This window comes from Nannospalax galili, unplaced genomic scaffold (assembly GCF_000622305.1).
Source record: "Nannospalax galili isolate Female #2095 unplaced genomic scaffold, S.galili_v1.0 scaffold829, whole genome shotgun sequence".
Lineage (NCBI taxonomy): Eukaryota > Metazoa > Chordata > Mammalia > Rodentia > Spalacidae > Nannospalax > Nannospalax galili.
Genome location: NW_008360329.1, coordinates 4,809,832 through 4,821,663, shown reverse-complemented (window position 1 = coordinate 4,821,663; position 11,832 = coordinate 4,809,832). Strand labels below are relative to the sequence as shown.

General features: G+C 39.1%; 1 protein-coding gene across 2 annotated transcripts in view; it reads left to right on the top strand.

Moving 5' to 3' along the window:
* The window catches only part of Zfand1 (zinc finger AN1-type containing 1), a 23,766-nt gene extending 12,370 nt beyond the window's left edge, over positions 1 to 11,396 (top strand). For both annotated transcript variants that reach the window (XM_008826082.2, XM_008826079.2), the window contains 3 exons: positions 3,572 to 3,727; positions 3,824 to 3,920; positions 11,037 to 11,396. In XM_008826082.2, the coding sequence (XP_008824304.1) occupies positions 3,572 to 3,727; positions 3,824 to 3,920; positions 11,037 to 11,116 (333 nt within the window). In that variant the 3' untranslated portion in view covers positions 11,117 to 11,396. The remainder of the gene's footprint in view (positions 1 to 3,571; positions 3,728 to 3,823; positions 3,921 to 11,036) is intronic.
* The last annotated feature ends 436 nt before the right edge of the window (positions 11,397 to 11,832 follow it).

The following is an 11,832-nucleotide window of genomic DNA, read 5'->3' as shown; positions in this document are numbered from 1 at the left end:
ATCTATCTATCTATCTATCTATCTATCTATCATCTATCTATCTATATACCGTTACACTGATTAACAGTAAAAATAGTCTTAATTGTTCTTTTTCAGTAGTTACACCAGTTCATTTTCTTTTTAAAAAAATATTTTATCATTTTTATTTTTTATGTGTACGAGTGTATTGCCTGCATATATGTGAGTACACCTATGTTATGCAATGCCTCGGAGGTCAGAAGAGGGTGTGGGATTTCCCTGGAACTGGAGTTAAGGACAGTTTGTAGCTGCCTTGTGGGTACTGGGAATCAAACCTGGGTCCTCTGCAAGAGCCGTCAGTGCTCTTAACCACTGAGCCATCTCTCCAGCCCCACTTCATTTTCTTGTGCCACATTTTGTAGACTCTCCAATATACAGATTACAATAATAATCATAACATTATAAACATTATAAAAATGTTTACATTTTTTCTAATTTTTATTATTTTTAATTTTATGTGTATGCGTATTTTATCAACATGTGTATATGTGCACCATATGCAGGTCTGGTGCCTGCAGAGACCAGAAGAGGATGTCATATTCCCTGTCATTACAGATGGTTGTGAACCACTTTGTGCATGCTGGGAACTGAACCCTGTTCCTTTGCAAGAGTAGCTAGTGCTCTTAATCATTGAGCCATCTCTCTAGCTCTGACGTGTTTACATTTTTAACACATGTATCTAAATACCAACTTTTCTTTCAAAGTCTTAAGTTACTTGGTATTCTTTCCTGACTAAGACAATGAACTTGACGTTTTTTCCAACAAATATCGTCCCATTACCTCAATAAGACATGAACTCTGTTTATTTCAAGTATAACTGTTCAAGTTCACAACTTTTAAAATCTTTCCCCTTCCCTTGGGACTCATTTTTATTTTTTCTAGAGTATATTCTTCAGTAGATTATTCAATAAGGGTCTTCAGTGGTAAACTCCATTATTTCTTTCATCTGAGAAGTTCTTATTTTTTCCCTTACTTTTAGCTTGATTTTCTATAATCATTTCTTAGTTCTTTGTATACTGTTCATTGACTTCTGCCATCTGTTGGTAAGGAAACAACTCGTTAACCTTATTATTACCTTTGTGAGTAATCTGTTACTGGATATTTTACAATTTTATCCATGATATTTCCAGTGCAGTGTCTCTGGATGTGTGTTGATCCTAATTGCCTAGCTTGATATTTATATCTTGCTTTATTTCCACTTATTTTCCTTCTGTAACTTGTACTTTTTATGGGTAGTATTACACAGTGTATCTCACTGTGCATCCTAAATAGCTTTAGTATCTTTTAAATTTTCTGTTATTTTCATTGCTTTATTTTATAATTTATACTTAGTAATTTCACAAGTTTATCTTGACTTGAAGATTCTTCTCAAAACTATCTCCCCTTACATACCAGTTCCTACCTGGTAATTTTGTGTTTTCTTTCCCCTTGCCTGCCTACCCAGAACCTCAATTTCAAATCCTAAGCCTGAGATAAGTTAGTGTTTCTGCTCAGAGAGATCTCCAGTTTGTTGAAGTTGCATTTATGGAGCTGGAAGAGCCAGGCTTTGTTCCCTCTCAGGGGAGTACAGTCATGCTCTTATGCTTTCCTCTGTACTGGTTTGTGTGAGCAGCATCCAGGTCAGCATCAGCAGTTGCTTCTGCCTGCCTTCCTGGATCCTGTTCTCCTTAGTCTTTTAAAAAGTTTGTATGTAACAAAATATAGCATAAGAAGGGAGACAGATACAGAGCTGAAGTCTCCCACCTGCATCTCCCTGAAAGCAGCGAACCTTCTAAGAATTATGTCTTTTTCTCTGTGTGATATGTAGTTTACTTTTTATGTTTTCTTTTGTTGATGCCTTTTGTTATTTATTATTTATTTATTTATTTATTTATTTATTTATTTATTTATTTATTTATTTATTTTAGAGACTGGGTCTCCTAGGCTGTCCTTGATTTGCAAATTCATGAACCCCCTACCTCAGCTTGCTGTTAGTTCATTTTTGATCCTGACACATTTATCTTTTTTAAAAAGAGGCTGCATCTTTTTATTTTTCTCTTTTGTTATTTGAACTCTTATTGTTTTCCTTTTGGAGCAGAGTCTGATTATGGAAGTGACCTAAAACTTAGGTTTTCCAATGATTCATTTTTTTCTCTGAATGTTTTTTTATCTGTAATAACTGATTCCAATTGATCTTCAACAAATCTAAATTCCGTAATGCTGAGCTAGGAATTGTTTTGACTCTATTATTTCTTAGAATAACTTTTTTGGTTTATTTTTTATTTGATATGGATGAGTGTTTTGCCTGCATTTATGTAAGTGTACCACATGTGTGCAGTGCCTACAGAGGCCAGAAGAAAGCATTGGCTCCCCTGGAACTTGAGTTATGGATGGTTGTTAGCGGCCATGTGGGTGCTGGGAACCAAACCTGGGTCTTCTGTAAGAGCAACCAGTGCTCTTAACTGCTGAACCATCTCTCCAGCCTCTCTTAAAGTAATTTTGATTGTTCTCAACCTTTTCCATCAGAGTGGCTTCACTTATATCAACACTTTTTTTTCAGTCTTTTTGAGACAGGGTCTCCCTGTAGCCCCAGCTGTCCTGGAACTCACTATGTGGACCAGGCTGGCCTTGAATGCACAGAGATCTGCCTGCCTCTGCCTCCCGAGTGCTGGGATTAAAGGCATGCGCCACCACTTTTTATTATGTAGGAATTTGTCTGTGAAGACAGCACCCCCTAAAGCAGTTTTTAGAAGTCAGGGAAAAGCCTATACTCCTTGTTTTTATTTTATTTATTTTTTTCTATTCTTTCCTATTTTTTAAAAAATGTGTTAGTTAAGTAACAAAATATAATGTAAGGAAGAAGAAAGGGTGTAGAATATATGAAAACCCATCTCCTTAACACTTTTCTTTTTGAAGTATTTCTCTGGGGTTTGTTGTACTTTAGTTTCTTTGTTCTCAAAAATCTTACTATCTCTGTATATAGTGAAGTCTTTCACACAAAAAGTGTATTTTATATATCAAAGAAGCCCTCTGCAAGTGACAGAAACATGATTCCGAGTCGTAAATCAAATTTGTTTCCTCATAAAAGTGACAGAAACATGATTCCAAGTCATTTCCTCATAAAAAGGAATAACCAGATTGAGGGATTCAGATTTTGTTGCGTCCATCCATTTTCTTGACTTCCTCTTGAACATGTTAAACTCATGCCTCCCTCAGAAATGACTGAGGGAGGTAAATGAAACCTGTAGTCAATTCCAAGTGTAAATCACTGTGATTCACTACAGAAAAAAAGAGTGTTCCTTCACTCCAGTCTCTGAACATAACAACATCTTATGAAAAGACCCTGAGTGACCTGACAAAGGTCACATACCTGTCACAGGTGACCTAGCAGGGCCCTGGGTCTCAGGCACTTGCAGTTAGGCGGATGGGCTGCACATTTAGTCTCCTCACTAATAGTAGCAACATTAGAAGGAAGTCCTTCACTGACTAGAATAAGAGAGGAGACGGTGTCACTAGATAAAAGGGGTGTCTTATTTCATGTGTCTAATATATATTTTCACCTTTGTTTATACAGACAGAAAGGATTTACTTTCAGGTTTATTTACCAAAAGGGAGCAAAGAGAAGAGCAAAGCCATGTTCTTTTGCCATCGATGGAGCATTGGAAAGGTCATAGACTTTGCTGCTGCTCTTGCCAGTCTTAAAAATGAAAATAACAAGTTAACAGCCAAGGTAGCATCTAGTTACCACTTTTCCCTTCAAGTCTTTGGGTATACTCTTTATGGGCTTGAGTCTTTATCACAGTGTGATTTGTTTCTCTTTCAACAGAAGCTAAGGTTGTGTCACGTCACTTCGGGAGAAGCCTTGCCTTTGGATCATACTTTGGAAACTTGGGTTACTAAAGAGGACTGCCCTTTATATAATGGTGGGAATATTATATTGGAATATCTTAATGATGAAGAGCAGTTTTTAAAAAATGTTGATTCTTACTTAGAATAGTCAGTCATTCAAGGAAATTTCTATATAGTTAGATTGTCAGTTTCTTTTACTACAAATGCTTTTACCTTTAAAAGATGCTTTTAAACTTTATTTTCATTATGCCATGATTTACATTATAATTTTTCTATTAAGTTTGAGGTTTTATGTTTTAAGGATTAACTATGCACTGATACTCAATTGCTAGCAAAATATTATTTTTAATTAGCTTGCTCTGGGTTATGCTGTAGAAACATCAGCAAAATATCTTTCCCATTTGACTAACGTTAGCTGTTGACTGCCTGGCACATGCCATATCACCTTCGCTACAAGCACCAAGCACATGCAATGCCTGGCCTTGTATGATTGCTGTTCCTTCCAGCAGAGGAAGAAGCAGATGGCAGGTGTTCAGTGGGCTTTTATAAGGCATTCTTGTCACTTTTATTGTAAGCAATCCCCCTGATCAAGCCTAATATTGTATTGCCAGAATGCCTGACTCTCTACCTCATCATGTGTGAACTGATGTGTGTACATGAATTAAAGAAACTTAGAGATCCTCTTATTCAATCTCCAAGTATTTGGATGAGAAATCTCATACCTAAGAAGGAAAAGCTATTTTCATGGTATCATGTAATTGCATTGGATATTTCTGGTAAAGAATACCCTCTAATAGAATTCATCTTTTTGTTTATATGACTATTTCAAATGAAAAGAAAGATGGAACAGCCTGACCTGTTACAGTCTCTTCTCTATGTCAAAGCAGAGCACATACCAAAAGTTGCTACATTTTACCTACAAATTGAATCCTGGGGGATGCTTTCTGTCTATACCTGATGAAGAGTGAGTGTTTTCTGTCTATATAGGTTGAAAGACTATCCGCAGAAGGAAAGAAAGTCTTCCTATTTATTTTGTTTGTTTGGTTTTGTTTTTCCTCCTTTCTTTGTCAGTTATCATGAACACACATGGTGGCTTTGGATTTAATTAAAGGAAAAACTAAGAATGTTCTTTTTACCTTTTTCAACTCTGCCTTTTTCATTTTCATGTGATAAATAGTGATAACGTCCAAGTTTTACCAGGTTCTTATATAGCCATTCATTTATATAATTACCTGAGTATCTATTGGATGTATTAATGTCTAGTTGCTGTGGTAGATACAATGAATATATGTGTACATACTTAATAACTGTAATCCAAATTTGCATAGCAAGTTGTAAATATGTGAATAGACAGCGTAGCTATGTTTCAATAGCTATTTTATCAGAAGCTATCAAACTAGAGATAGAAGTGACCCTTAAAGAACCCATATATGGCCGGGTGTGGTAGCGCACACCTTTAATCCCAGCACGCGGGTGGCAGAGGCAGGCGGATCTCTGTGAGTTCAAGGCCAGCCTGGTCTACATAATGAGTTCTAGGACAGCTGGAGCTACAGGGAGACCCTGTCTCAAAAAGACCAAAAAATAAAAATAAAAAGAACCCATATACTAGAAAGTTTTGTTACAAGCCAGTACTTTACTGTGCAATACACAGTAGTTGGTCAGCACATACATCATAATTGAACAAAACTAAATATACCAGAAAAATAATACCTACTAAGAAGAGGCAAAGGAGCCTGGCAGGGATTGAGTTCAGCCTAGGGAGGATGAAAGGATCACCTGTTAGTGATCAGATAAGACAGACAAGGCTGCATGGGGCAAGAAATACATCACTGGGTAGACTGGCCATATACTAGGTCAAGTCCTAGATAGTGGAGCCAGCTGGGCTGGAGGAGGCCAGAGACGAGCATCCTCCATACTAAGGTTTGGCAGCTTAAGCATGTGCCTAAAGAGAACAAGGTGTGGGAGAGAACCTCAGTCCCTCTGCTTCCATGTGTCTCAGTTATTCTGAAATCAGAAAAGTATTTTATGGGTTTAAGTGTGCCTGATGAAATTGTAATTTTCATTGTCCCCACCCTACCCTAGTGTTTACATTCCCTTACAAATAATTAAAACTGTAAGTGGGAAACCCACACATTATGGAAGAAGAGGTTAGAAAAACATTTGAAATGCTGCCTTGATACCAGTGAGCTACAGTATAGTGATACAGCAAATACATTGGGATGATGGATGATCAGATTTTTCTCAGCTATATTTATCAGACCTCAGTTTCCAGAGTTTTCAGATAAAGACAAAAGTTGTGAGACCCTGAAGAAGGGAAATAAGATTCTGAACAAAGTATCTGGGGAGAAAGCACACGTATTTCATTTCTGCTCTATTAAAATTGTGAATTAGGTATTTGACCACATAATTGTAAAGTCAGGTTTATTTTGTGATTTTATTTTTTAAAATTACATTTGTGTGTGTGTGGCAGAGTGCACACATGAACCACAGCTCGAGTGTGGAGGTCAGAAGACAATACAGGGGACCTGGTTTTCTCCTTTTACCATGTGAGTTTTGGGCACTGAACTCAGTTGTCAGCCTTGACAGCAAGCGCCCCCCCCCCCCACGCTGTCTCATCAGTCTCTCTTTCATTTTGACAAACACTTTTACTATGTAGCTCAGGCTGGCCTTGAACTTGTGACTCTCTTGCTTCAGCCTCTGCAGTACCATGTATTTCTTGTCATTTTAAAGTTCAGTGGGTAGGAATTTAACTGAAATACCACAAAAGCTGAATGGTTCTATTCTCTGTACTTACCATTGGTACAATGTATCTTTCTTTAGTGTGCTACATAGAAATAAATTCATGACACCTGAAGTCTATTGTATTTGCGAGATTAAACTACATAAACAACAGTTTTTTAAATCATCAAGATATTTTCTAAAAATGGCTTTGATATTTTTAAAAGAACAACCATGATCTAAATGCTTAATATGAGATGTTCTTCTTTTCACTGGTTGTATCATGGTTCTGTGGATGATCTGAAATGATCACCTGTTAAGAGACCACTAGGTCTTCAGGCTCAGGAGAAGACATTTGTATGGGGGAGCAGGGTGAATAAGAACAAAGCATGATGACATGCATGGAAATGCCATAATGAAGCCCATAACTTTGTATTCTAAAGTGAAAAAAAAAAAAAAAAAAGGAGACATTTGTAGTATTGGGTTTGTTGTTTTATTTGTTGCTTCTTGGCATCACACCTTTCTCTTCTTGTTTAGAAATACACAGTTAAGTCTGGATTGCATTTTCTTATGCCTGGAAGCTGAGGCACAGTTGAGTTAGTTGATTATCCATGCCCTTAATTGTGCACACTGAGCCATGTTACAAAGGAAGACTAGGACATCAGAATTAGTATCAGTGCCTTTCCACTGCCAGGTTCCAAATGCCCAGTAGCATCCACTTAGCTAGGCTATACCTTTGGCCATGGTACTGTGGTAGGAATCTCCCAGAACAAAGAAAAGGGAGTAATTTGGCATGGTCTGTGCCAGAGTGCACACAGTTCTGCCTGCCATGACCTTGCAGCAGGGAGCACTCAATCAGGATGTGTGTGTGTGTGTGTTACCATATATGAGAGACAAACTGAACTGCAAATGGAAACTAACAGAGGGCAGAAAAGGCTGGGTCTTTCTTTGTTCAAGGCTCTGCTTTTGAAAACTAATGGCCTGTGCTCGCACATTAAACTGCTTCCTGCAAAAGCCTTGGGGTTCTGTTTTCCGTTCAGAGTGCCTACTATGCTTTCTGGGGGCTCTCTGAAGATCAGAGGGAATAGATTGTACCTCCTTTGTTGTTGTAGTGCAAGTACTCTTCTAAGCACCAACCCTCTTGGTTTGCTGGGGGCTTGGACTTTGAAAGCACAACAGGCCACGGTGTGGGGTTGCGGGGGAGAAACCAGTTCAGCGAAGCAACCATCAGGACTAGTAAGGACCCAAGTTCAAGTTCAGTTTGCTTTTGTTTCAATTTGGTAATTTTGTTTTTGATCCCACTCTAATGAGTGGAAGGAAGGTCAACCTTCAAAGTCCAGAACTGTCTGAATAATCTCATGAGAATGAGATTAAAACAGTTCCACAATGATTTCAGTGCCCTCAGCACTGGGCACCGGGCAAAGGGTTGGAGCTCCTATGTGAATGTAAATGAGTGGGATGCAGAAAGGGAAAAAAGAGGTTCTGAAAGAAAAAAAAAGGCAGGGGGCTGCACCAGGTCTTTGTATGTGAGGTGGCTGATGAAAAAAAAAAAAAAATGAAGCATGGATGTACTGGCAGGATGAACAGTGGCCAGACCAGGAGGCTGGAAGACGGGGCCAAGACTGCCCCTGTGCCAGGCTTCCAGGTGCATAGCAACTGCCATGAGGCCACGATTCAGGGGTGTGGGCCAGGTCCAAGGTGAACAAAGATGAGCACTGGCCTTTCAGGCAAGACCGACTTTTGTTCCTCCTAGCCAAAGGCAGCTGTTGTCTGAGCTCCAACCAAGCTGCGCTGAGTAAGTGCACTCCCTAAAGGGCATGTATGCAAGGCAGTGCAAGGCTCTCTGTAGCCCAGACCTAGGGCATTAGGGTGAAAAGGCCATCTTTGTTCCTGTGGAAGGAGGGCTGAGGACTCCATAACATCAGAGGCTGTGCACACCGATGGATTTGCTAACAATAACAAAGCAAAGCAAAAAAGTGGGCCTACAACTGCTGATGAAACCTGCCCCAAAGATACGTGACTTAAAGAGAGGGTGGGGGTCCTCTTGGTACAAGAAATGATAAATTTATAAAATTATACTTTGTAACTAACTGCTGGTTAAACAAGAAAGTTAGAAAGATGGAGGGCTGGAGAGATAGCTCAGCTGTTCAAAGTTAAGATAATATTGACAACTATAAATCAGACCAAGAGAAAGTCAAAAGTCCAGGAATTCAAGGTCCAGATCTTCAAATGGAACCAGGGATACTGAAGGTCACGTCTGTTCAGATCAATCTTAAAGCACCTGGGGAAATAATTAAAAGAATTATTGCTGGCAGACATGGAGTTTAATTCCAGCAAAGTTTTTTTAAAAAGTCCAAGTGAAGAAAGTTTGCTTGAGACTTATAACAAAAATGCCTAATTAAAAATATGTGTGCAGGTAGTATTCATTTATTGCAATGTGCCATGGTGTTTGAGTTCACCTCTTGTTTAAGGAAATAACAAATTCAAGGTTATGAATTTTTTTATTATTACTTTATGTGTATGAGTGTATTGCCTGCATGTGAGTGAGTGCACCTGTGTCACGCAATGTCACGGAGGTCAAAAGAGGGCTTCGGATTCCCTGGGAACTGGAGTTAAGGACAATTCATAGCCACCATGTGGGTGCTGGGAATCAAACCTGGGTCCTCTGCAAGAGCAGTCAGTGATCTTAACTGCTCAGCCATCTCTCCAGCCCCAAGGTTATGAAATTTATATAAATAAAATTTTCTCCTAAGAATAAAAAATAAAATGAGGACAAAACTGTAAAAGCTTAAAGCCAAGTCACAAAAGTCTTAAACTGTGCAAAGTTTATGTACTAATAATAACATTTGTAAGAACTGACTTAAAAGAACAAAGAATGTATATCCAATTCAGATAATTACTTGTGCTTTTACTACATTATACTTTAGCCACTTGGGGAAACTGAGTCGTAATAAAATCATAACTGTTCAAACTGTTTTGTCTAGGCTTTGTATAGATGTTATACAAAAGTTAACTTTACAAAACTGGGTGTTCAATAAAACTTGAATAAAAAAGTCAAAGAAAGCCAGGCTTGGTGGCACATGACTTTAATTCCCTGCACTTGGAGGACAGAGGTGGACAGATCACTGTGAGATTAAGACAAGCCTGAAGTAATCTACATAGCGAGTTCCAGGCCAGCTGGGGCTATAGAGTGAGACCCTGTCTAAAAAACAAAATTATTTTTAAAGTCAAAGAAAACGCCCAACATTGTAGACCTTGACTTCTGAAGTCAACCATAACCCAGGGACAGTGAGACCCCTTTAGTAAGTCAGCTGTCATCTTGATCAGAGAGGTCATGGGGTCCCCAGAGATTGGATTCTACCCAGTGTACATCCTAGAAGTCACTGAGGCCTTCAGGCTCTGTATGATACAATGCAGAAGTTGTAACTGTGCAGGTGTCTACACCATTACTAAACAGACACATAAGAAACAGGGAACTTGCCAAAGGGGAAAAAAGTTAAAAAGAAAACAAGTCTCAGAGGGGAGGCCTCCTAAGTAGAAGCCCTCTCAAAATATCCAGGGGATCTTCACAAAAGTAACTAAGATGAAAACAAACTAAAGTATTTACTACTGATGATGAATCACCTTTACAAATGTATAAAGCTCCCCCCCCCCTTAGCTGCTACTGATGATAATGTGATTAAAATTGATTTTAAGCAAGTCATGTAATGATTTTGTCTTGTTAACTATACATATAGACTACATTAATTGGGACTATCATATCCCATGGCACCTCCATCTGAAAAATAAAGAGTAGATCAGATTTTAATACACACACACACACACACACACACACACACACACACAAAACTGGTTTTTTACTTAAAACAAGATTACCCTTGGGGCTGGAGAGATGGCTCAGCGGTTAAGAACACTGGCTGTTCTTGCAGAAGATCCGGTTCAAATCCTAGCACCCCCATGACAGCTAACAGCTGTCCATAACCCCAGTTCCAGAGGATCCAACGGCCTCTTCTGTTCTCCACCAGCATTGCACAACATGGGTGCACTTACCTACATGCAGGCAATACATGCGTATATATAAAATAAAAATAAAATATTTTAAAAAAAGATTAGACTAAGTGTCTACCTATAACTTTGCTTAAGATTAAAATAGCTCTTTTTAAAATTTTTATATGTATGAGTGTTATTCCTGCATGTAGGTAAGTGCACCCGTGTCCTGCAATGCCTGTGAGGACAGAAGAGGCCGTCGGATCCCCTGGAACTGGAGTTATGGACAGTTGTTAGCTGCTATGTGGGTGCTGAGATTCAAACCCTGGTCTTCTGCAAGAACAACCAGTGCTCTTAACCGCTGAGCCATCTCTCCAGCCCAAGGTTAAAATAGTTCTTAATGGAACTATTTCCAGCCGTGAAAACTAAAAGTCAATTTCTCAGAAATTATGCGCTGTTTTTCTTCTCCCTTTTGCTTTCTCCAGATTACAAGGCCTTCCTGTCCAGATTCCTTCACTCAAATTCCAGTCCATCCTTTCCAGCTTCAGAATCAAATGCTGATTAGAAAAAGCTGAAAAGAGAAGAAATTAAAATTGACTTTGGAGGGGCCCTTTCTGGTGCTCTAATCACCAAGATGACTAAAAAAGGCTGGATACATTATATCAAATTAAAAATGTCACTGACAACAGTACCCAGAAAAAAATAAACAATCTTGCCACCAGAAAATCCTTTGAAACTAGAGCTAAGAAAGAACCGTTTTTAGCATATTTATTATGGGGAGAAATAATGGGATGTGGGAAGCGAGCACAGCCGAGCCAGCCAAAGATGGAGCCCTGGCTGGCTGCCAAACCTCATGCTGTTTACTTCAACTCTTGGCTGATTGCCAAGGCTCGTGACCCTCGCTTGTTTACTCCAACTCCCTGAAGCATGGTGAGCCCGAACATGTGCTGCCTGCCTGATGATCTTACTATGTGGCCCAATGAGCTGCCACTCTGCCTGCCCGCTATGCGTGTGTGTGCCCTGATTGGTCCTGGCCAGGGGGAGGGCTGTTGGGAACGCTATATGAACAGCTGAAGTGTGTAATAAGAAAAGGATGAAGAGAGAGAGATATAGGAGAACAACAAAGAATAAGTATAGTGGGTGAGATAATAAAGAGAAACAAAGAATGAAGAAAGAGAGAATAAAGGAAGAATGAGAAAAAGAAGCTTGAACCTCACCTTGATGTCTGTGTCATCTTTCCTCGGCTCTGCTGGACAGAGTCATGGCTCGCGACAAGTGGTG